Genomic DNA, 27,051 nt, shown 5'->3' with positions numbered 1-27,051 from the left:
AGTAGGGGGGAAATAGTGCTAAGAGTGGCCTAGTTTAGTCCTGTTTCTATAATTTTGTTTTCTTTTCCCACTAATTAATTCTTAGATTAATTAAATTCTGTTAGCACTGATGGTAAAAAAAAAAAGGCGGGGGGCAAAAAGAAAATCTGTCTTGACTTTCATAGGACCTGGAGACTGGCCCTATATTCCCCCCCCCCCCCCTTTTTTTAAAAAATGTTTCTTTTATTGCAGATGTTTCATTTGGAAGTTTGTAGTCAACTGATAAAATTTGCAGGGAAACGAAACTGCTGCAAACACTGAAGCCAAAATTTTAGCAGTGTGCATTGTGTTCAAAGTGCACCTAAAAAGAAATAAAAGTAAGCTTCAGCTTACTGTCAATGAGAAGTCTCCTTCAAATACACTTATCTTGTGCATTTGGTCATAGCCTTTTATGGCTGTAAATACGGTTTTAGGGCAAGGTATGTTTTGTAAGCAGACTTCTCTTGGCACAAATAGTTGGGGGTGATCTGCATCCCTAGTTGCTGCAGGAAATGAATATGGGAGGGGACTGACATTGCTGGCTCCCCACCTGTGTGTTCAAATCAGCCCCATCCCGTGGAGGAGCATTGGTACGGGTAGGAAGTCCTTGGCACAAAGGGCCCATCAGATGTGCCATCAATTCCTCCTCCCACTGACTTTCTAACATACGTGGTCCAGGTCTTATGACTGTCAGAGCAGATGAAATTTTGATGTAGGAGCTCACAAGACTGGATCGGTTGACCACTGCCTTTCTGTGTAAGCAGAAGTAATATTCCTCATTATATTATTTCTCTGAACAAAAGGTGAATAATTAACCATGCGCTTTAATTGCTAACACTTTCAAAACCAGTTTTTCCTCAATTTTTTTCAGGTGTGTTTTTTTTTTGTAGCCAGTTTAATTTTCATCCTCTTCTTTGACTGAGAACTTGCTTGTTAACAGCATTCAGCTTGTGTTGTTTAGAAATCCAAAAAGTAGAGGTGTCAAAATTGTTAGTTATTTCAAAATTTGAGGCTTTTAATTTTAGGGCACTTAATTTAAATTAACTGTATTTGAAGAGTATTTTTTTCCTTTTCTCAATACTCTCTGCTATCACATCCAGATGAAATAGAGAAGTGGAAAACCTTTCCTAGGAACAGATGCTTTTTATTGGCATGCTGTATTTTGGATAGTGTTGAAGCGTGTCTGTCATGCATACTTTGAGAGACTGAGGATTTGACTGAACTAGCCTGTTTCATTCTATGTTTACATCAATTACAGAATGAAAATGTGAATCATGTTATTGGTTAGCATCTACAGATTTTCACATAGTCAAAAATAGTGCTAACAGAGCCTTGTGTGATTCTGTATGGAATCCAGAGCCATACACATATGCTGTAATTAATGTTTTCAGAGCAATTAAGTATGTAATTCGCCTCCAGTATTTGCTGAAAACAAATAAAAAATCAGAATCTGAAAAAGCACAGCAGGATATTTTAGGTGCTACTGAACACTTGCCAAAAGAAAATATGGTTATGGAGATGCGAAACTTATTGTTTAACAATCAACTTAGAATTACCTTTGAAAACAGGCATACAAATTTTCAGGACTTTTTGTTCTCTTTTGAAGGACTGATAAGTATTTTAAATTTTTTTTAGGCCTTTTCTTCCAAGATTTTGTGACAAGTGCAGCTGAGTTCATGTTAGATGACTGACCTCAGTTACATTTGTAGTCTCTCTCCTACACTTGATCATACTTAGCATTGCAAATGAGTTATATTTACCTTCCATATTACAAAACCATAAAAGACGAGAAATGGCATGTAATGATTTTGTTTTGTAGTATGTGATTATTATGTTTAAGATGTCACAGAATCCAAATTAAGTTGCTGAGTGAAGATATTTTTGTAAGGTAACTTTTCTTGAGGTGTTAAAGCAGATTGTGCATCTCTTGCTAAAGCATCCAGTGAGTATTGCATGGGTTCACTACCAACTGAGCAGCAAAACTGCCGCTCAGTAATTCCAGTAGAAGCTAAAACTAACAAATCAGGACTCAAGTAATCTAGCAGTCTTTCTTGTCTTCTTGTATCTTAAGATACAGCTGTGCTCATCTGCATACAGAATTTGTCCTTTATGTCGTGTTGAAGTGTCGTGGAACAGTGAAGATGTGAAGGAAAAAACCTCAGTCTGTCATTCTTTTAAGAGTGTGTGATAAGAAAAAAAAGACTTGAATAAGCTCAGTTTAATTCCATATGCCACTGACCAGGTCAAGTCTGCATAAATATTGTTTAGCAATCCAAGCTATGTTACATTGCTGCAGTTTTTTAGCCTAGATGAGACTGTACACAGCCGTAATTGCCGTGTCTGTAACAGACGTCCTGCCTTCTATTTTGAAAAATAGATAGCTGCATAATTTTGTACCTAATTAAGCAAACCGGATGCCTTTTTAACATCCGGAGGTTTTGTTACCAGGAAAATCACAAAAAAAACAAGTTTGTGACAACATGAACATATAGTTGTCCTGTTTAATCTGTATCTTAAGATTAATTTTTTTTAATTCATATGATTAAAGATGTTTTAATATACATTTTTAAAACAATCTGAGCAGAACTAACTTTTCTAAATGCTCAATACCCACATGAGACATTTTGCTGTGGTTAGTTTTCCAGTTCTAATTAGCTGGGTTTATGTGCTTTGAGTGAAACTAAGCGGAAGAATTTCCGTTTGGTTTATGCTTCAGGTAACCCTAGAGAAGCGAGAGCATGCTTTGCCTTGTTCTACTTACCATCAGTTTTTAATGTGCATTGTAGCTTGATATTTTGTCTGGTCATCAATATGCTTACAAGCCTGGTTATTAATGGCATTATGAGTGCTAAACATACCTGATGTTTGTGAAGATAATGTGACTCTCTCAATTTTGAGAATACTTAACATTAGAAGAGCTTTAAAGGCTGCAGTCACCTTATTAAGGAAGGAGTTCAGGAATGGCCTTTGGTCATTCTCAGCATGCTTCCTTGCATTTAAGAGTGAAAAGAGAGATGATAATGTTGTGCCTGGACTTGTCCATGTAGAGTTTAGGGTACCCTGGGGTTTTTGCATCTAACTGTAAAACAAGCTATAACATGCTTATCCCTGATTTTCTTGTTTTTCTTTCAACCATTTCAGGGCCCTGCAGGAGTCATTAAATCAAAACTTCATGCTGATTGTCACCCATCGAGAAGTCCAGCGGGAGTACAACCTCAACTTCTCAGGAAGCAGTACCATTCAGGAGGTGAGTGCTGTTTCACAGCTGAAGAATAAATGTAGCTCATTATAGCTAATGCCAGCTCTGTTAAGGAGGGTTTACATGGTTTTGATGGATATTCCTTTATTTTGTTAGTCTTTTTTTTTGGTTTAATCAACTGCATCGTCAAGATTGCTGTAACTTGATTAACGAACTTGGCCTAAAAAAAGGTTTTCTATTAAATTATACGGAAAGATGTTTCTTTTTGAATTGTAGTAGCAAAATATATGAAAAGTGTTTATTGAGTTATTCTAGAATGATGAGGAAAGGCAGTTATTCAAATGACATTTTATCTTTAAGCGCCTTGAAGCTCCCTCTGTCTTCCTTTCTTTTAACCAGCTCCATCCATCTCCATTTTGTAGGCATCTCTACCATTACTGGTTGCTGTCGTAGTGCTGTAATTCTTACTGCCGTGGGAGCCAAATGGTTTTGTGTATAATGGACGTCACTGCCGTTCTGTAGAATGGCCAGCAAGGGGTGATATTGTAGAGAACTTCATTAGAATTAAGTCCTATAGGAACAAATATCTCTAATATGACTCTGGACCCTCTGAATTTAGAACAAGCAGTCCTTGCATATTTTAAAAACTCCTTTCTAAAGCCAAAGGTTGTTGTCTAATGCTCCATGGTATGTCTAATGCCAGATGTTTTGGATGTTATTTTCCATATAACCCACTAACTTCTGGAAACATGACAAACAGTCTACAAATGTGGATCTTCAGAATTCACATTACAAAATATTAAGATTAAATGTTTGCTTTTCAAATTAAATGTATGTTTGCTATTGGTCTGACACTCTCTCAGTCTTTTAGGGTTAAACAGATTTCATTGAAGTTTTTCATGTCACATGCTGACATCATAGACAGAATTATTTTAAGTTCTGTAATATTAGCTATAGGAGCAGTATCTCTTTCAACAATGAAAAATGATCATTAACTGTTTTCATTGTGAATCCTGTTATTCTTAAGATCTAAATTCTGATCTTTCCCCTGCATGAAAGCCTGCTTTCTACTTTACCTTTTTAAACCAATTATAGTAAGTTTTCGGGGTTTTTTTAATAATATAAACAAACAAATGTAGTTGCATCAGTTTATTTTTTGAGGGGCCAAGCTTTCACTCTTTACAATTAAAAATAATTTGAATATTTACGGAAATAAATGATCAGAATATTTGTTTTTACGTTTAAAATGGTGAGATTCTAAAAGAAAATGCATACGTACATATTGTCTGTCTGTTTTTTTATCTATGCTATATCAATTACTACTTTGCTGGTGAGTCTTGCCTGGCTTAAAGGAACCAGAAAGCTGTGACAGTGCATGGGAATCTCGGCTGCCTTTACGTGCACTGAAGTTTTCTTGTTTGTTGGTAATGGCAGGTTACAGTCAACATATTAACATATGAAGTTGACTAAATTTAAAAGTCACTTAAGATTTTTCCCTGTTAAACAACCAAAATCCAAAAATACCCCTACCACCCAATGATCAGCATGAGCATCGAACCTTTCTTTGCCTTTCTGTTGTGTATCTAAGTATTGCATCCAACAGAGTGTTTAAAATTATGAAGACAAGTTCAGAGGCTAAGATGAAAAGAGAGCTCTGGACCTTCTCGTGCAGCTGATGCTGAACAGGTGAATGTCTGTCTGTGCAAAGTCTCGTGGAAGTCACTGGGGATTTGGCTGAGGTAAAAGGGTTGGTGAACATTTGTCTAATTATTGAAAACAACCACCCTTTTGTATGTTGACTCCCTAATGGCTTTTTAATTTATTTTTTTTTTTCTTTTAGCATAAAGTGAGCATTGTAACAAATGATTGATGAATCTAGTTAGTCTGTGTGATTTGGAAGAATCGGTGATATCTTTCGCTCTCTTCTCTCTCTTGTTTCTCTCATCTCCAGGGACCATTAGATTTTTATTTTTTTTTTCCCCCCTTCATTCTCTTGTTCACACTTTAACAAATTAATAGTTTACTTTCCTTCTGGTATGTTTTTGTAATCGTGGAAAAGCTGTATGTGAGTTGCGGTTGCCAACCACAAGAGGGCAGGAAGGACTATTCAATTATTACCTAAAAATGCCGTTCAGTGTTTTCAAATTAGCTTCTGGTATATTAACAAAAAGGAGTATAATGGCCAAGTTATTGTTTGATTTACAGATAATTGGCATATTGCAGGGAGGAGACTTAATTTCACCCTTTTAAATTAAACAGGGAGATTTAAAAAGACATAAAATATTCATTAATGTTCAGTGATTATAAAGCAGTGGCATATATTTATTCTACCTTTATTACTGTTTCGATGGGAAAATACTGCAAATATTTCAGAAATCGACTTGGCCATACTGACAAGTTGAAATGTTTAAGCAGTGTTAATGCAATCTACTCACACTTTATATCCTATGCAGAAAGATTCAAAATGACTACATCAATTATTAAAAGAAATATTTAAAATTCTATAAATGTTCTACTGCTTGCCACAGTTGGGTGCAACTGTCTCTCCAGGGCTAGTTGTTTAGTTTGGTGTTATTATTAGTGCTGCGAATTTTAAGGAATAGATATTTTTTCCAAGTGTCTCGAAAAAAACCCCCAACACCTCACCCCACCAAAAACCCAACTCCACCACCCTTTCAAAACTGTAATAAATATTTTGCAATGGATTAAATGCAAAATTCAGTGAGCTCTCAGCTATGTTTTACTAAACTACTGTTGCTTCGGTTCTCTGACTTTTTTTTTTTTTATTGTTTAGAATGCCTGTTTAATAGTAAACGATATATGGGCGAATTGTTATTTCAAAGAAATCTTGCTGTTTAATGGGGAAACAACCTGGCAGAAAATTCTCTGAGAGAAGCCTGAAGCTGTAGTGCTCATGTCTGCTTTCACAATTTCTTGTGTATTAATTCAATAGTTGGATTTTGGATGGTACTTGAAAATGCCATTTTTATTTTTTTTTAACATGCTTTATCTACATCTGCAACTGTTCATGCATTAAGATTTAATTTCTCAGTTTAAAAAATACAAGTTACATTCAATTATATTGATGTGGGAATATGAGCCTGTAGGGAATCATCAGAAATGAAATAAAAAATTAAACCACACTGTGCAAAATTATGGATATTGGATTTTCATTGTGGGTTGGGCAGGGGAGTTGTTAACTTGGAAAGTTAATGATAACATGTTGGCCTAAATTGCAAATTAATCTGTGTCACAGGTTTCTGACATCTGTTTGTTCTTGTAAAATTGCAGTATTAAATTAATTCTGGGCAGATACTGTTCTGGGAAATATCATGATTACTTTTTTTCCATGAGCCGCATTTTAAAGTGGAAATTAGTAGGTTTTGTGCCAGTTTGGAGACTGTAAATTAATACATTTCAACATATTTCCAATGTATTATGTGGTTAAATAAGGACAATTCCAACAAATTGAACTCCTAATAGTTACAAGACTAAAAGGAGTTTTCTGTCTGAATACTTGCTCTTTATTCTGCTAAGATAATTTGTAGAGGTTATCTGTATATTGGAGTGAGAGAATTTTTAAATTTTGATTTGAGAAACTATGTGCTAAATTACTACAAGGTATTGCCATGCTCAACATAATTTGTTTTCTGTCTGTTCTTAACGAACTTGTTCACATTTAGAAATGAACATCTGTACTTTTCATTTTTGTACGCTGTAGTTATATTATTTGATGGAGGTGAAGGACAGCCCTTTTCGAAGGGGAGAAAATTTAAATGGTTCATGGAAATCAAGTTTGTCTTCTCATCCTGGAGCAGACAAACTAAATTGTGAAAAACTTTCTGAATTTGAGTTCTTGTCACGATAGCATGCTTCACGCTTTTTGTTGTTTAGTCAGTGGCACAGGGAAAAAAAAATAAATTTAACAAACTGGATAACTGTTAAAAACAAGTAGTTTGCATTTGTCCATTTTACTGTTGGTATAGACTTTGAAGCCTTTTTGTGATTCCTGCGTGCAGGATTACAGAAGTATCCAGTGTACACAAGCTGGGGCTGCTAAAGGGTGGCTGAGTTAAATATGCAGAAACCTCAGGCCTCTTGTACATTGGCGATTTTTATTTTGTAACTGCTGGAGATTCCAGTTGAGAATACTAGGCAAAGTATGTACCTGGCATGATAATTCCTAGTAAAACATAAAATCTGTGCAAACAATGCAAAGAAGATGGGTCCCTAAATACCGGCTGCCTGTGCGTAGCTGCATCTGCTCTTTATTCCCTTCCTTTAGCCAATAACCTAATCAGAGGCTAGCTGCTTAGCATCCCTGTCACCTGTGATAGGTAATAGATTTGTTCTTTGTTCCCTATAGACTTACTGGCTAAGGTGGAATATGAAAAGCAATGTATCCAATAGCACTCCAGGCAGGAGGAGGAACTATTTGTGCATACAACTGCTTGGGCTGAGATAAACTACAAATTCTGTGTTGACAGACCCTAATGACAGTTTGAAGTCCTTTGTGCTGGATTTTTTTTAAAACTTTTTTTGATAAGTGGATGAACGTGAAACAAGATACAAACCCACCATTTATAAACACGCAGGCAGAAAACTTATTTAAAAGGCCTAAATAAACGTAATAGATAAATATAGTTAAGCATATGAATTGCCTTCAGCATGCAGAAAAATAATAATCCAGCTGAAAGTCCTGTACCTTTTTCAGATCTCATTTTTGGTATCTGTACAAAGTATTTTCAAGCCAATTGATCTTGAGTGAGATCATTCACAGTAAAGGTCAGACATTGGCATGGGGACACAAAATGTATATATAAATAATGTTCTTCTTTTTAATGTTGTAGCTATGTAATTACGATAAAAAACATTTGCCAGAGATCAGAATATGGACATATCCAAATCTGGTACATACATTAACAGTTTCAGAAAGAGTTGTGTTATATTTTGAGTTTTTTAACTTGCTTTAAAATCATTGAAAATTATTCTTATGCTAATAAAAATCAGTAACTAACACTTTTTGGTATTTAATTAGGAGGTGCACAAACATTCTATATCATTGTTCAATTATTTTCTTAGTATCAGCGAAGCTAGTAAAATATGTTTTTGCTGTACTGATTGTACTCGAGACATTTTCTTTTTGTGAAATTTGAATATTTTGTTTGCTTTTTAAAGAAATCTGTCATGTAAAAATTATATTCAATTTATAGTGAGTCATAAGAATGGTATACATAATTTAAACATCTATCGCTGTGATAGCCTCAGTGTTCTACAGTGGTAAATGAGTACCAACTAGCGAGCTAGGTTTTGACTTTTTAAATAAGGAGAGAAAAATCTATTTTTATAAAGCTGAATCAACTTCCTGATTTGGTTTTGGTTAGTTTTGGGGTTTTTTTGCCTGCCTTTTAAAGAAAACCAGCACATTGCTAAACTAAAACATATTTGCTGAAAGAAATCCTTGATAAACTTTCTGTAAATGGTCATGTGTTAGGAATTATATGAGAAAGAAGTTCCTTGGGAAATAAAGAGAAAATACCTTTTATGTACCTGTTCAAAAGTGATAGCTTTATTAGGCACTTAAAATATCTTAATATCGGACTGTAGAGATCTGTTTTGAAGATATTGTATTGATAAACGTATAGGACCATTATTCTTTTTATGCAACAGAAACAACAATAAGAGATAAAGAAAGGGCACTCTTTTACTTCTCTATTAATTATGAAGCTTAATGTATTCCTGACAGAATATGTTTCATAACCTGTAATTTGGTTTTGGTGGGTTTGGACGTGCATATCATTAAAGAAACGATCTTCAGTTATCAAAAACTAGTAAACATGGACATTTTTATATGCAAGAAAAGGCAGAGAGTAAATAATTGCACTGGTGACCAATACTGTAATAATCCTGTTTTACAATATGCACTTGACAGGTTGTAATAGTGCTAATTGAAGAGACTAATTCACACTTGCTTCATTCTATTCAAAGGCAAAATCAGCAGCTTGTTTTGCTTTTGACCAGATGGTCCTGATGAACACCTACTGTGCACTTTAAGTGCTTTACTAGAATTACAAAGGCTGGGGGCTGCGTCCGACTCAAAATGATTTGAGAAGAGAAAAAAACCTCGCTGCTCAATGGATTTGGTGCAACTAAATTAATTCTAGTGGACCCATTACACATTGAGCCCCCTTTTCAAAGTGCTGAGCCTCCTCGTTTGTTCTGTAGCAATGAGAAAGTGAAAGGCAGATTACTGCAAACAGAAATAAAAAAAAAAAGTGCTGTGAAAAGGAGAAAAGAGGCCTTGAAGCCTTTTCATATCATTTGGGTTTTTCAAGTGCGTTATTTTTGGGGAGGGTGGATGTATGAAAAGCCAATTGGGGTTTTTTTTGTTTTAAAGTGCGCTATTTAAGTACTATGAATATAAAAGCAAGAGCAACAGTTGACTGAGTTTACTGTGGTAAAGCTTTGTGTCCAAGGATGAATCAAATTCATTATAGTCAATGCTTTGTATTTTCATATGAATGTAGGGTTAGTTTCACAAGACTGTGTCTGTTTAGGATAATTATAATTTAATATTTTCCTTTCATAAAGTTATCACTGTAGATATCTAAAATTTGCTGAAAGCAAGGTTTTTTCCTTGAATAAATTGAGAAGCACCCAGAGAGTTTAAAACTCCAAAGGAAGCTGTTTGATTTCCAAGGGAAGGCGAGGCATGTTCCAATAGCGTCAAAGCACAGATTATTATAACTAATTAGAAGTCACACATCTGTTAGCTTTCGATTTGTCAGCGCTTGTAGTTTTGTGTGTATATTTATATCTCCCTTCTTCCTTTCTCTCATTCTCTGTCTCTATTGCGCTCCATCCGTAAGCGTAGCTGGATTTGAGAGAAACTCTCAAAGGATAAGGATCAATTTATCTGAATTTGAAAGTAATGAGGAGTCATTGTTATGATTTTGGTTATAGGTTCGGCTCCGTAAATGCTCAGTCATGTGAGTTGTCCTTATTTTAGAAGTAATCATGTTGAATTGAATGGCTTTGCTCATGTAATTTAAGGATGCTAAGGATTTTGGGGATCAAGACCTAATTTAAAACCCTGAATTTTTAAAAAACTGCAATTAAAACCATTGCTTGCTATTCTGATTTGGAATATTTGCCGTGTTTTACTTTCGGGGTGGAGAATTTTTATGCAAGGCTTCTATCATAATGCTAGCTATTAAAAAGGTGTTAGCATGAAATGACAAGAAAACCTAAGCAGCTTTATGAACATATTAAACACTATGTCCCTAGTTCCTGAGCTATTTAAAGTGGGAAAGCAGTACTCTGTAGCTAAATAGCATAGCACTGCTGTCTGTATAAATTATACTTAGTTGAATCGTAAATGAAAAATTAAACTTATAATTTTTCGCAATTAAAAAAAGATTAATTTACAGCTTGTAAATTAAAGTGTGCCAGAGCATGGTTTAACCTTTCTGTCCTATGTTAACTATAATATGATCACTTCTATTATTGCATGATATACACTTATTTTAAAAAAAACAACAATCCTTGAATTGCTGACTTGTTTTCAAACAATGAAATTTGTATTTGTGCAAATTATAGTAGGCACAGTGTTCTCTCATGTTTTCTCATCAAACAACCCAATTATACTTATAAATAGTGAGGTGCTAATGAACTGTTGTTCTGGAAAAGTTGGTGTTTTTTTTTTTTTTTTTAACTTGAGTAAGAAAGGAAACACTTCACAATTTTAGAGTGCTTGCTTGGTGAGAAAATATTTGAAAATATTGTACTTATGTAAATCATGTTGGTGCTATCACTTTTAAATATACAACAGAAGCTAATCTAAAACCCCATCAGTTCATACAGAGCACAACTAGATTCTTGACATTGTAAATTGCTCACTTAATTGGGAATTGATGATTTACTTTTATTCATTGAGTTATAGAAGTTTTTTCACTAAGAGTTTATATTTTGCTTAAAAGTTTATTGGTGCATTCGTTTAATAGAAAGAGGAAATTTTTCTGAGAGTTGAGGTGATGAAGATACTTGATGTAGTAGTTGTGGAGTTACGATGCTGAAATGGTCAACAGTATCTTAGCAGCAGCGTAATGACAAGTGCTGCACTACATCGCTTTGTAATTACTATGCAAAGAGAATACTCACTTGCCATTTCAAATGTGACTTTATAATGTTTGTCTCTGGTCCATAACATCTTAGTGAAACAGCGTGCTGTCTCTTTAGTGAACCCATTTCTTAGGATTTTTTCAGTTATGTTCCTATGTCTGTGTAAAACATGAACTTGAAAAGTTATGTTTTTGTACCAAGAATCAGGGGCATAAATTGAAAAGCCTTGCACTCATTTAAAGGATAAAATGGCCTCATAATCACCCTCAAGAAATCCCTGTTACTGTTTTTAAAAAGGGTTATAGAAGCTCTTGGCAAACATTTGCAATAAGTGGCAAAATTTATGCCTTGCTTTGTGATAGTTGCGTGACCAGACAGTGGGGTATAGGATTGTTTTAAGGTTTTTACAGCTGCAGGCAAAAAGCATCTGTTCCTAGAAAAGCCTTCATTGTTTAATTTTGACACTGACTTTTCCATGCTGCTTGTACCAGTCTCTGGATTAGGTGCCACTAAGATAAAATTTGTTTTAAGTTGCTCCCAAATGCAGCTGTCACTATACATGGCCTTGTAGCTTAGGCAAAGTAGACATAATCAAAACAAGCATTTTTGCACAAGGTCATCTTGGCAGACTGAAAAAGCTCAGAGCAGGAATTTTGACAATATTGTATCTTGTGAGTAGCTGGGCTATTAGCTTTTGTGTTTGTTTAATAATTGTTCTGGTGATCACAGATGTGTCTGCCTCAGAAACAATGATAGACAGGGATTTTTAAACTGCTTTTTCTTTTACATATACTTTATATTATATTTATTTTGATTGAGCAGTTACTGTGGTATTAAATTACATACGCTCCGTGTGTGTGTGTATCTCTGTACCTCTACAGGGAAATGGACTGATTTACAGAAATCGGGGAAAACTGGCATTTTTGAAAGAGCTTCCATTTCTTTCCTTCAAAGTTTCCAGTGAATTAAAAATGAAAGAGCACTTCATTTTATGTATCCTAGAGTTGTGTTAATTTCTACCCAGCTGGTCTAAAATGATTGATACAAAGCCAAATTTGTGACTGCCTGCATTACAAAGTCTGTAATTTGCTAATGAATTATGATAATAATCTTTCATCATACATGAAAGATTTAGACAAACAATTTACTAACTATATAGTTTGATCACAATTTTTGGGTTTGTACCAAGCCTCGAATCTACTTTATTTTTCCCTGCCTAGATTAGCAGACCAAAGTGAACTTACTCTAAGCTTGTTTTGAAAGCACTAATGCTGGAAGTTATGTGGGGATGATGGTGGACAGCAGAAATGATATAATCTTGTGGTATAAAACTCCATTCTTAATGTATGTACAAATCAAACCACGCAGTTTTCAACTGGAGAAGCATCAGAGTATGCATGGCATGAGAAGTTGTTTGATGCTGCATCTACTGTTGTAGGCACATAGAAGTAAATGAAAACATGTTGGAGATGTTTCTCGAGTTAAACCTCCTCCAGGTATGGTAGAGACAAACTGCTTGAAGTGTGGCTAGGCAAAAACACAGGAGCAAACTAGGCTTACAAAGAAAGGAAAAGAAACCCAAATCCTCCAGAAAAGGGCTAACTGCCACAAGATCCAGTCAACCCAAGTGAAATTTGTGGTTACCTGCAGTCGGCAAAACTGTAGATCTTGCACACTCTAAGGACCTTCTGAGGACAATGTTCACATTAGGATGTGAGCACAGTATAAGCAGGTCTCTTCCTATATGAAATCTATGAATCTTCTTATATGAATCTGTGACCAAAGGTAACTTCCCAGTTCTGTGGAGCTTGCCTCTGCATTGGATGTTTTACTTTTCCAGTAGAAAGCAACAGAGGAAAAAGAAAAGGAGGTTTCTGTTTGGTGCCCTTTGACTTCTGTTTTGCAAATAGACTCAATAATTTTTCTGCTTCTCTTGAGTTCAGTTTAGTTCAGTGGATTTAAATTGTCAATTTGATATCCACCCTAAAAAAACAACCAACCAACCAAAAAGGACCCCAAGACCTAACACGTGTCCAGTGCTGCCATTATTGTTTGGATTAAACTGTTGACTTCAGTGGTTTCTGGCTTTATATACCTCTCTTCAGACCATGTGTTACTCATCCCAAAACACACCCACCCACCCCAAAACAAAATCTTATTGAGTTTCTTGTGGCTACTGTTAACATGAAATGTTGTGGGCCTAGTGAAAAGGCAGAAAAAATAAAGAAACAGAGAGCAAAAGCAAGAGAGTAGGACAACCAGCAACATCAAGAAAAAGCAAGTACTGTGAATGTGGCCTTGTGAAATGACAAGGAAAGGAGCTTTGGGGAAGGTGCTGACTGGAAAGGGGGTTGAACCATGAACAAAGGCTTTTTGTTGTTGTTTTGTTGTGTTGGTTGTTCTTATCAAATGTAGGGAACTAGAAGTTGGTGAATAACCAGGATGTGTTCATGGGTTGCTTCTTACAAAATCAGGTTAAAAAGAAAAAGTTTGGTTAGAAAAGGATATTTTTCAGTCAGTCTTCCCAGCTGATAGAAAGCGCGGAACAGTGCTGTAAAGATGAAATCTACTTGAATTCATGGTGTTTTGGAAGAAAAAGAAATTGTTAGAAAATCTCGGTTTTTCTTATATTACCTACAGAAACTCTCACAGACTGTGCCATATGCAGCATAAAATACTGCTCATGTTGTTTTTTTAGGGATGATACTTTTGGATTTAAGAGAAGTAAATACAACAATAGAAATTTTTGAGACATCATTCATTTGTATGTATTGCTTTGGAACGAGGGGTGAGTGTATGAAGAACAGATTTGATGTTTCAAAGACCCTGACTCTCACCACTATTCTTCCTCCTCGGGAAAGCGATTCTCTCTCGTAGCTGTTACCTAGTATCTAGTAGCTCTCTTGGAAATTCCGACGTTACTGTCATTTGAAATTGTAGAAGAATATCTCAAGACCTTCACAATATTGGAAACCAGATAAGCAATAAAAGACAAAAAGGGAAATAGGAGTACAAAGAACAAGGATTTATTATTATTTTTCTACAACATATCTATAAGGAAGAGAGCGCCTCTTCCTACAAATCCGTACTTATAAAATGGCAGTAAGTCTGTCTGCCTAGTATCCCACGGTATAGCTGTATGTACTGCAACCCCAACAAAAGGAAATGGAAAAGGAATAATGAATCCTAAGAAGTGACATAATTTTGGTAATTTCATTCACAGCATCAGGGCAAAATGCAGCACCCCAAATATCTCTGCAGTTTCTTCCAGGTGAAACAGAAAGACAAAGGTTTTATATTGTTTTCAAATTCATTTTACTCATTTCTGATGACAGACTACCTTTTACTGAACTCAGCAACTCAAAAAAAGTAACTCTTACTTAAGAAACATTGTGAGCTATGTTTGTGTCCCATTATTCATTTCTCTGTAACCATAAGCTGAATTTCAGTTCAACATCTCCCCTCTGTGTCTTGGATCAACTCCTGCTTGCACTTACACACAAAAAGTTCCTCTTTTAAGACAAGAAGGACTTATTCCTGAATAATTCAAAAGTGGGCAGTGTAAGAAGTGCTTAGATTAATCTGGGGAATGTTTTGTGTGTTGACAATTTCACTTATAACTAACAGTCTCTTTCACCCACTCTGTTTAAAAGGTCTTGGCTCTTTTTTTTTTATTCTATGCATTGACATTGGGCTGGCAGAGAAAAGACTAGACTGCAGAACTGAGAACTATGACCACAGGGCAACCTAGCCCAGGACTAAGACAAACAAAATGGAGAAGCTCTGACGTTCACAAAAAGCAGCAACAGAACAGTGGAGGAGGATACTTTTTTGTAGTACAAAACAGTAAAGTGACACTTCTCTCCCTGATACAAAAGGTAAACTGTCAAGTCAGGCAGGTCCACATTAATATTTCAAGGTTGGGTCTCATGAGGCCAATGAAAAATATGGAAATTCTCTACGGAAATTCTCTATGAAATACGGAAACTCTCTATGGAAATTCTTCTGTGAGATCTGGGTGGGATGAAAGCTTCTTTTTTGATAAACTAAGAGTAGTAGACTGAGATGGAACTTGAATTGCCATGGAGATGTCTTTACTCCCCTCCTTAAATCTTCCCACAGAGCCGTAAGTTGTAGTTCACAGCTATGTTTACGTTAGCACACAGGGCAGTGCAGTAGGACGTCTGCATAGCAAACCACTTGGTGGTGAGGGTCTACCATCCATGCTATTTATGTTTCTGGCGTTTTACTAGTGACCATTTCCAGTCTGGTCCTGTGGATTGAATGTTTCTTAGTAGTTGAAATTTAAAAACTATGCATCTTCTGTTTTAGTGTGATCCTAATGGTATTTGGTTTGCATGCTCTGAGACCACTCCATCATACAAGCTCAATTACAGTAAATCAGACAAGTGGGAGGCTTAAGATCAGGAGTGCATTTTTGAAGTGAAACACTAATGCAGTTCCACACTACATGTACTGGATCTGCATCAGTCCTTTGGTGCAAACCTGTATTTTCAAATGTTACACCATTGGGAAACCTTCTCCATTGTAGCACAAACACTCATTTTTTTTTTTTTTTTTTAATAATACTGTATGCAGAGGTGGTCAAATTCTTCTTGAATGGTAATGAATAAATGAAAGATCAAGTGCAAAGTGTACCTCCTGTGTGTTTTCAATGCACTGCAGAGTAGCCAGGCAAAGAATCCACATGAGCAGTAAGACAACCCTTATGAATGCCCAAAAAGGTGTAGTTTTTCCTTTAGAGAAGTACGTTAGCGTTGTGTTTCATTCCATTTTTTTCTTAAGATCAGTTTGAAGTGAGGAGCAATAAAACTCGGAGATTCAATGTTTCTTCTGAGACATAAATACAAACTGTTTGAAGTAGAGGATACTTTTAGCACGCAGTCTGAAATAAGCATCTGTCGTCTCACGACACCGGTATCAGAAGAGCACTGCAAATCCAATTTCAGTTCTCATGTTGTGTCTTTTGCCTTGTGTCAGTTTATAGGTCAGCTCTAAGATCATTCAGGTTTGACTTGCAAAATCTGACAATCACCCACCCATATTTTCTCCTCTGTAGGTCATTTTGCTTGTTTAGTAAACCATGTCTTTTTCTCTTTTTCTCTTCTTTTTAATAATTTGTTTTTTCTTCTGTTTCTTTTATTTTGTGTCAGTCCACAGGCATGTTTTCTTTTTCACTGCTTTCTCATTTTTGCTCTTTATCTTCTGGTTTATTGACTCTTTCACAGTTTTTAATGAAAAAAGAATTTCTTCATTGCTGCTTTTTTTAAAAAAATCAAGATGGTTTATCTGACTTAACTTTTCTAAATACTGTTTTCTCTTTATAATGCAGAAAAACATACTGTAAATCAGAAACTTTTAAATCATTATGCTCTTTATACTTACTTTCTGCAATGCAGAGTGCCAAGTATGTTGAATTACACTTGAAAACTGTCCCTGTGTGGAGGGAATCACTGAGTACGATGCCCGCATGTTAGCGTTTCAGAGACTGAATTGTCACTGGTTATTATATGAATATCAAGTGGATTTTTTCCTATCAACTAAATTGTTATTCTTGGTATTAACTTCCGCAGATCAATAAAATTACACTTTTGTAGGATTTAGAAAAGAAGTGGGTTTACGTTTTTGGTGTCTCTTTGTTGGCGTATATTTTATACACGGAATTTGCATAACTATGAGTATCCTTGTGATTCAGAGGAGGAGCTGTTAGTACAGATCTGTAAAACAGTTGTTTTATTAACATCTTCACAGGGAAAAACTGGAGAGAATAGCTGAATATGTAAATGGGCAGCTTGTGATGCTATAACTTGTCAAATAACCACTGATGCAGTATAGCTGAGCAAACTGTTTCAGTGTGTGCATATACAGTAGGTATTTCTCTCCAAATTAATATTTGCATTTGAAATATGTGTGTAGTGCAAATACATGAGAAGTATATAACAATTAATAATATTTTGTGTTTGATGTTTACATACTATGTGCTCTGCATTTTAATTCTTAACGTTATCTCCTTCTTTAATCATCTCGAATTAGTGTTCCAAATGTATTGATTCAAAGGGATTTATTACTTAGTTATTAAGGTTTGATAGGCTTTTCTATCCTTGAAACAGGTTGGGTTTGGTCAGTAGTTAGTTGGCATTTTTTGAGATTGCCACTTTGTTCTTCGAAATCTCAGACTGTTTTAAAAACTCCTGTGTCACCTTTATGAATGTTTCTGAGTTGTAGTGATGAGAATGATGAGAAAATCTTACAGAATTGGACACTGCTTTAATAATGTTTTACAGCTTAGAACCGCTCTGTGCAAAAACACTACATAGTTTTAAAATAAAGGCGTACTTCTAATCTGATTTAGTTAACCCAGGATGAACTGTTGTGTGAACATTCTCATTTATCTTAAGGGCAGCTTGTTCTCCTTTAACATAAACAGAGAAGGAATTAGATGAAGCTAAAGCAAAGTAAGGCTTGTCAGTGGTGAGGTAAAAAAAATAATTTCAACCTGTATTAGTTAATACATGACAAATAAATCATAGTAAACCCCTTGTATTTACAAAACACTTAGTCTTACACATGCATCTGGTAGAGGGCAAAACTTTGGTTTCCCTCAGTAGTCCCGTCTTCACTATGCAAGCAAGCAGAAACTACAGTCCACACTGAAACCAGCCGAATAACAGTTGTAAAGTAATAAAGTAACACCAAGTATTATAGTGTCCAATATGAAACATGAAATAAATCTTGCCAGCATGCCCTTCTCTCATTGCTCCCACCATCTTAGTATAATAAGCTTAAAAATTTCCCCCTGAAGTGGCACATCTTCAAATGTATAAATAAGGACTTTGATTTTGAGGACCTTTTACAGTCTCTATTTATGTAACAAAAAAATATTACCTATGTTATTATTTGCTTACCTATGTAACCAAAAATTATTACAATAATATTGAGTTTAAAAAAAAAAAAAGTCGCATGTTCTTCAGGGTATTTAGTGTCCCCTCCTGGATTTCTTTCCGTGATGACTTTCTTGTTCAGCCAAAAGGAGTCTTTTGACTTCGGTTGGCTTCATAGACAAAAAAAATTCTTCCAAGACTTTTTTGAAGCTCTTTCTCAATTCCTTGCATTCTTCCATGCTCCCTTTTGTGAACCATGGCTAACTTACTGTAATGCAGCTAGAATAAGGGAAAAAAGTCAGCTTTGTCCTCCCTTCTTTGACTGCTTGGCAATTCACGTGTAGTATCACATTAGAAATTACTGGAAAGTTTAGTGTTCATATCCGTCATAAATAAAACTTGTTTACACTTTAAATGTCTATAAATATGCTATCCATGTTCTGCCATGGTTAAAATGATTACTTATAGGGTAATTTAATTTTTTCTTAAATTTTTTTTTCCAGCTTAGTGATAAATGCCACTGTTATTGAATCAATGTGAAAATACTCTACCGTATCACAAGGCTGGTGGTGGTTTGGAGGAGTGCAGTGTTGCAACAGTTGTTCTGTGATCTTAGGGAATGGAGCAGAGATGGGGAACAGTGTTTATGCAAAATAAAATTACCTGTATTGGCAAAATGGACCTTAAGATAGCTTGTTTTTCTGGTTATTTTATAAAAAGTTAAGACCTTGTAGCATCATAAATTGAGGGCCAATTCTGCCTTCCCGTCTGCTCGTGCAGGTAGGGTGTTGCTTCCGCAAAACTGTCAGTGTCCTGGGAGCCGTGTCCTGCTGCCCTCCTCATAGAGGTGTACCCAGAGCTTGAGGGTGGGAGAGGGAAGAGGAGAGGATGAGCTGTTCTCAGCAGCCGTTTGCCCTTAGACTTCTGTTTTGGATCCTAGCTGGGAGTCAATGTCATTTCATAGCTGTATTTAACTCCCTGTCATCCTGCTCCCCTTTCCCTCCCCATGTGCTGCTTTGAAGGTGGCCCCTGGGGTCAGTGGCAGCCTGGCTTCTGCAGGAGCCGAGCCGTGGCTCGGAAAGGGAGCCTGAGCGGCACTGCAGAAGCAGGAGCCAGGCAGACCTGTCAATGGCTTTTTTTCCCCCCCCCAAGTGTTAATTGTGGTCACAAAAGTTAAGTGTTTCTGTAAAATTAACATCTTGGTATTATGTATTTGTTTTCCACCATGAAGCTTCGATGTCAAGTTTACTCAGCAGACAAGTAAAAACAAGAATTTTTTTTCCAACTGCTGTTACAGCAAGTCTCAGCCTGGGATCTCAGAAAATCACAGTGTTCATACTGGTTAGCAGCTAATAGGAAACAATAAAGATTTAGGGTTCAGAATTTAATTGGCACTGATGTTGATGCAGGAAGAACAACCACACACAGTTTACTCTTGTGAAGCTTTATTGATTCTTTTTTAAAAGGAAAGCTCTGATGAAAGTATAAAGAGGCGTTTAATTTGCAAGTATTTCTACACAGTTTTTATTCTGAAATGTGCTTTTCTAGCTTTCCCTGTCCCTGTGCAGTAAACATGCCTTAAGATCTTCTGATTCAGAGACGGATACTGAAAAACAGAAGTGTGAGGTTGTCGTTTCTACTGTTCAGCTTGTTCATTTGGATGATATTGTGGCTTTCTTACACATTAAGTGTACATCTTTCCCAAGGCTAATGTCTGATGTGCATTGATAGGTATTTTTAAGATAATGTGACATTAGCATATCCTCAAAATTTCCATCCCAGATTCTAATCTTTTAGTGACCTATTTCCAAGGATCAGATCTGGAATATTGCTCTTGGAGAGGTAGGTGTATGAACAGAAGCTTCTTGTTTTTCTGACATTACCTGTATACCAAAGTCTACAAATAGGATCTCTTTTGTCACTAAGGCAAGTGATCCTCTGAATTTCAGTGAGTAACTGAGGTTATTTCTTCAAGTATAGAGTGATCCTGTGCTTTCAGAGTCTGCAACAAGGTCAAAGATACGCAGCAGAATGAACTGCTGACGCCCTTGAATGGCTTCCTGCTCCCATGGCTTCCTTGCAAACCGTGATAAAGATTGAGTCCTCAGGGTATCGTCACTGATACAGCCACCACAGATGGACCTATATTCCATAGATGGTTTCTCAATCTCTACTTTCAGAACAGTTTTGATGATTTTGGAAAGGAGCGAACTATTTCTCCTCCAATCCATCCATTTTCTCCACAGCTTTGGTGATAGATTACACACATTTCTTCTGGTCTGGAATTACAATTCAAAATGCCTGTCTTTGTGACACCATTACCAGCAGCTCTTAGCTTTTTGTTGGCTTTCTGCCATCCCTGCAACCTCTCTTCCTGCTGCTTTTCAGGAATTCGTTTTCACAAGACATCTGCAGGCAAGCCTTTTCTGGGTCTTCTAATCCATTGGGCTTTAATAATGGCCTCTTATTTCAAGAGAAGAGGATTTTACAGAAACTATTCCAAATATCTAAAATGAATACAAGATGAGAGTATTATCTTTAAAAAAGAGGGTCTGAGTGCCTTTATTTTCACATTCACGTGGAGAGTTTTGATGTTACTGAGCAGGTTTCTCTGCTCGAGGAGGTCAGTTAGTCTGTGTTTCCAAACCGCCAGGTTCCTGTCTGTACGTTGCAGCTCATTTCTTGCCCAAGAACTATCTTTGTCTGTGAGTGTGTCATGACTGCTGTTTATGCATGTGTCACTTAGAGACACAAAGGTACAAAATAAGTTCACCAAATTTATTGTCAGCAGTCATGCCATCCGTGTGACGGGGTACATGGCTTTCTGTCCCTTTCCTGATGATTGACAGGTAAGTGACAGCTCACTTGCCCAGGCAAGATCACAAGCTCTTTATAGAATGTTTTTCAGCAGCTGTTGATAGTGTGTTTGCAACGTACCCCAGTACCACAGCGATGGTCACCCATTGACAAGGATGTTCAGAGACTTCACTCCTCTCTTAGAATGCATTTGGTCTTTCAGAAATGCCCGTTCCTTTCTGGTTCATCTGTTTGAGTGCCCAAAGATGATACACCCAGATGATCTGGAATATTTCTGACCGGGAGACCTTTGGAGGATATCCTGAAAACTTTCCAGGTTGTGGTTACTCAAGGCTGATCTTTTAGTTTCAGAAACAACAAAAAAAGTGCTAATGAATCTATTCAGACCTTACATCTCTGTAGCCTGCCTGTTATATACATTCTTGATCCATTAGTAGAGGCAAGGAAGGTTACTGCTCAAAGCAGAACTTCTCTGTTGCCGTTAAATAACTGTCCTTTCTGGTCAGAGGTTTCCTTTGCCATTGTCACAGCGAGATAAGAAAAATATTTCCAAGTATGTGAAAAATAAAGACTCAGTATAACTCTCCTGTTGTAACACAATAATATAAAAAGACTGCAGGACCAATTCATTACTCTTTTCCTTTCAAGCACTTGAAAGAAAAACAGAGCTGAAAATATTTCTTTGGGAGATACTGAAATACCTCATTAGATCTTTCTTTTTATTGGCTATTGAGGTGATAATTCTGTAACGGGAATGAAAGAGAGGGTAAATTTTGCGTTGATTTATAGAAATGTGTTAATTTGAGCTGAATAGATCTTTTCTGATCTTAATATTTGTTATCTGTGAGTATTGTTTTGTAATACATAGTTTCTAGTTTTATTTTAGAGAAAAAGTAATTCTTATGGGGACTTTGCTAATTGTAATTGGAGGTATTTTTGGGGAAATGAGTAGCTGAGTTTCTAATAACCTGCAACTTCAGTATTTTTTTTCATTAAATGGAACAGTGTTCGCTGCTGATTTAATAGTTATAGACTTTCATGTCAAGCTAAGACTGAAAAATACTGATAAAATAATATCTATATTTAAATAATTAAGTTAACCTTTATTCAAATCTTTCTGTTTCAGTGAGATGACAAGTTTACACAGTAGAATAGTGAAAATAGCCAGAAACAGTGTCAAATTACCTCTTTTTCCTAAGTGGTCATTGCATTTTCTGTTGTTGTTCTGTAGCATACCAATGTTAAGCTTTGTAGAGACTGGAATCCACGGAAAAGGTAACTTCCGTAGTGTCTTGGTCAAACACTAATGAAATGGCACTTAGTTGTATATTCAAGAAATATTGACCCTTGCCTTCATGAAACAACTTTGTGACTTGAGCGGTGTGTAGTTTCTGTGTTGCTGGAGCTGGACAATTCTCTAAGGCGGCCACCACTGAAGATCTAGTGAATAAATTCTTATTGCATTGAGAGAGTCTCAGTTGTGCACTCCTCCAATTAGTACAAGATAACGTGGGGTTTTTCTAAATTTTGGAATTTTAAGGGGAAATGTGATTTTGATATTGTGGACTACTTAAATTTTTAATTTAATTAGTCCAGTTTTGGAAGACAGTCCAGTTCAGGAAGAGCACCTGAACTACAAGCTGCAGAACTGGAGCCTTAGCATGTATATTTTTGTAAGTACAAAGCTATCCCAACTTCCTGAAAATCCCGCTTTACCAGTTAGTATAAGTGATCTTAGCATTTTTTAGACTTCGACCATTTGTTGCTGTCTTGCACAGGTCCTGAGAGGTTTGTTGGTTATCTTCCCAGTCAAAATGTTCTCCCTAATAGCAGTTTCATTTAAATAACCTGGAAATTAGCAGGGAATGAGAATTAACGGGCACATCCCCCATCTTGAAAAACTTAATACGAAGTTCTGAACTCTCTTTTTCATAAGGTTTCCCCCTTATGAAAAATTCTCTTTTCTAGACAACTTCTGTGACTTTTTTTTTGTCAGCTTTTCTGTCGTAAATGCAGTTCAAGCATGTGAAGCAGTTTTTGGCAGGAGTGTGCCAGTATGCCTTTGATAAAAAGGTTAGGTTCAGCAAAACAGGACTTCTTTTCTTCATAAAAGGGTTGTTGCTTGAAAAGAAAACTTCCTTACTGGAGAGGCTTCCAGCTCATTTTTATCTCCAAATTGTTCAATGTACAGGTTTTATAGAGTTCACGTTTACTGTTTTTTCTCATTTTCTGGTAACACTTTTTGTTAATCTTCCTGTGTCTGCATCTGCGTAGAACTCGGAATTCAGGTTTTACAGTATTGCTCTCAGCTTACTGTGTTTTTTAACTATCCCTAATATTTTTCTCTTATCTGATAACTTCTAATAGAAAACAGGAGTTGGAATTAACCCTTTATAGCCTGTATGTAGAAAAACATGATTTTTGACAACTTGAACCTTACTCATTTGCTTTCCCCTTCCGTTTTGTGGTCTACAAATACGTACGACTCGTACTCCTACCACTAGTTCAAGAGCTGACTTGTTTGGGGAAAGACTTAAATAAACTAAAGAAATAAGAGCCAGGGGTTTTTTTTGGTCAGGTTGCAGCTCGTCTTTTCAACACTATTCTTTTGAGGAAATGTGTTTAAACATATTTAAATATGCTAAAAATAGTACCATTCATAAAGCCAATACAAAATTATACGGCTTCTTTCGGTAAAGATAAAAAATTATATTCAGATTGCACCTGTGCCCGATTCATTTGTTAACTCAACAGAATTTCATCTCTTTACTCACAGTCTTACTGTCTTTAACTTTTTAAAATCCTGGTGAAGATCAATTTTCACCTTATCATGGAAGAGGAAGACAGGGGTATAGTTGACACATACGTACACATGTTAATGATAATGATTCTTGTCCCTTATTCAGAAAACTCTTAATATATTTTCACCTGTACTGCCACTGCTGTTAAAGTGCAATCCATGTCAATAAAAAGAAATGAAAGAGGCAGAGGTCTTCATATTTTTTATATATTTTTAGTTCCTGCATTAAAAAACAAAAGCAAATCTAATATCTGGGTTTTTTTATCATCTTATTTTCTTGATTTTTTTTTTTGTTTGTTTATTAGAAACCTATTTCATAATAACTTTGAAGCCAAATGAAGATCTCGCTCTTAGGAGATGTGACAAACTTCAGAAAGCTTTAAAATTGTTTCCAATGAAATTGTGTTTGGGACAAAAGTACAGGGAAGCAGTGCTTTAAAACAGTCTACTTAATAATTCTTGCTCTATGTGGTGTAGAGGGAAATACATACATATTTGTACATGTTAAATGTGTACTAAATGAAAGATTTTTCTCTATCTTATTAAGTAAATGAGGGGGGTTTTGGTGGAAGATTCCATAGTTAAAGATGTAAACCAGCAATTTCTTGCTTCTATAGCACAACATAGTTCAGAGCTGAGATTAGAGAAACCCTGTAGAGTGGCTAATACTCGAGGGCATCCCCAGCTAGAAAAGTATGTGAATTTAGGCATGGGAGGAAGGAAGGATCTGCTTTAAATTTAGTCTAGGGTCACTGAGTCTTAATGATAGATTAAACAAGGGAGGTGGAATAATGAATAGGGGTATGCAATGTGTAGCACTAATACCAGAAGTCCATGGTTTTCACTGGTTATTTAATGTCTTTTCCCATATGTTTCTGAATAGAGCAGGTTATGGCAGGGATGAGCTAAGGAATAGCTTTGTTAGTGAATTGTTAAACAGACCGAATTCTCTTTTTAAAAATGTATATGTATATAGGAGAGCTGCTTGTTAATAGCATAATCGGGTATCTTATATGCATATAACTTGAATATAGTGATGTTAGTAACTATATTTGTAATCGAAGTGTGTATGTTGACATTCTTAAAATACATCGTGCAGATCGTCTGCATAATTTTCTTTTCCAATCTGAAACTAACAGCCATTCCTTAGTTAAAGCATAAATGAATTTCACGTTCTTTCTGAATGCTGTTAATGTAAAGAAAAACCCCAAAAGAAGTGGTGAGTTGATAGACACGAAAATGAAATGGAGGAAGTACCGAAGTACCAAGAAATGTATTTGTTAGTAGAAAGTTGACTAACAACTCAGTAAACCTTGCTTTATGGCTTATTTTAACGTGAATTTAAAATAACGTTAGTAGAATATCTATTAAAACTCAACCACATAAAATATTTTATTTTTATATATATATAAAAAAATATTTATTAAATTCATACTTGCAGTGACTGAGAAAGATATTGCAGTTTACTTTAGTGTTGAGTTCATACTGAGTTCTCGCATGTAAGAGTGTGCCAACTATTTGATACCAACAGCTTAGGTGAACCAAGGAAGTCAACTGTTGAGTTATTGATGGGTTTCTGGGTAATCCATATTCTCTTTTGTGTGGTGAAGATACCAGCAAGTCTATAGAGAAAAGGCACTTTGCATGTAATTTTTCCTTTGGGTTACAAATGGGATTGCAAGCGACACTGGAAAATGCAGTGCAAGTCACACTAATAGCTGTTGTTGCAACAGTACATACAGTAGCGATGAAATTAGTATTTTCAGCTGTGTGGCTCATCTTCCTTTTCAGATGCGTCTTGTTGGCTGGCACTTAGAGTAAAAGGGCTGCAGAGAGATCCTCCCCATCTCTCTTTTCTCAGCAGCAGGCTTGCTGTCATCTAGAAATGAGACAAGTAAAAAAACACATGACAGAATACTGATGTGATAATCCATTTCTTAAACTAAAATTTGGTAGGTTTATCACTTAAATTAAGGATTAGCTTTGAAGCACATGTGATTTATGTGTTTTCTGGGACTTTGAAACAATCAGGTTTTATTCTGAAACATGTTTGGGTAGGAATGGAGGAAGATACTGTCCATCAATGAAATGTGTTAAGGAGTATATGTCTTCGTATCATAATCTGAGATCTGCGAGGGGCAGTAGGATTTAGTCTCTCATTGGACCAAAGTGAAAAGAAATTTGGAAGAGGGAAAGGTGTTTTTTTTAGTATGAATACAAATGCTGCTCTTTACTATCATTAAATGCAGTAAGAATGGGAAATCTAACTTCCATTCATCTACTTCTTAGTTCCTAAAATGACCATCTATTTTACCATTTATTGATATGACCTATATATGTACTTATCATGCTTAGGCTGCTGCAAAATAACTTCTTTTGAAATGAAGATGAGGGTGTTTCCCTTCAAATAAATTTGCCTAAATTTTTCTTCTGTTCAGAACATGACAGCTGTGAAAGTGTAACAGATCTACTTCCCACTGTAAGAATCACATCAACTGTCTCTTTCACTTCAAGCAATAATTCAAACCCCAGAAATAATCTTTAAGGCCCTTACGAGTAGGGACCTGACCATATCAAAAATATTCACTATGCTATAATGCATTAAGATAACTAGTTCCTTATAAAGGAAACAACACAACCAATACAAGATACAGGAAAGTATAATACAGACTTTTTGCTGAAGAGTTCACGTGCTAATTCCCGACAAAGGAAGAGGAACAGATTGAAAGACAAGAGCTGCAAAATTGCACTTGTTTATGCACTAGTCTGAATGTAGGCACATGTGATACGGACAAGTTGGGATCAAGCCTGTGTAACAGGCATGCAGATTTTTTCTTACTTTTTAACCTTTGTTCCTGTTTTACCAGTACCCAGTAGTGGCAGTAGCTTTTGGTCCTGGCTCTGGTAGGTCTGAGAGATGCTGGGATGCACAGAAAGTGTATTTAGTAGTTTAAATTGTGTTTTCAGACCAATTTTAAATAGCTTGAATTGAATTTACTGCTCTCAGTCATGTCCTTAACTTTATGATCAGTAAGTGTCAAGGTATATTTTTCTCCAAGTTACTGATTTAATCACTGAGATAATTTATTAGGATTATCTATTAAGTCTGCTAAGTACGCAATCCATATGAAATTGCTTGTCCCTTGACTCCCCATCATCTCTTTCATCAGGTTAGCCCAGATCCAAACTGTTAC

At 36.0% G+C, this 27,051-nt stretch overlaps 1 protein-coding gene across 1 annotated transcript in view; it reads left to right on the top strand.

Moving 5' to 3' along the window:
- The window catches only part of FAF1 (Fas associated factor 1), a 171,206-nt gene that overhangs the window by 49,731 nt on the left and 94,424 nt on the right, over positions 1-27,051 (top strand). The window contains exon 7 of the mRNA XM_054212624.1: positions 3,160-3,265. Coding sequence (XP_054068599.1) covers positions 3,160-3,265 — 106 coding nt within the window. The remainder of the gene's footprint in view (positions 1-3,159; positions 3,266-27,051) is intronic.

The sequence above is a fragment of the Rissa tridactyla genome, chromosome 8 (assembly GCF_028500815.1).
Source record: "Rissa tridactyla isolate bRisTri1 chromosome 8, bRisTri1.patW.cur.20221130, whole genome shotgun sequence".
Taxonomy (NCBI): Eukaryota; Metazoa; Chordata; class Aves; order Charadriiformes; family Laridae; genus Rissa; species Rissa tridactyla.
Note: the sequence above shows the minus strand (reverse complement) of the source record. Positions and strands in the feature narration are given on the sequence as shown.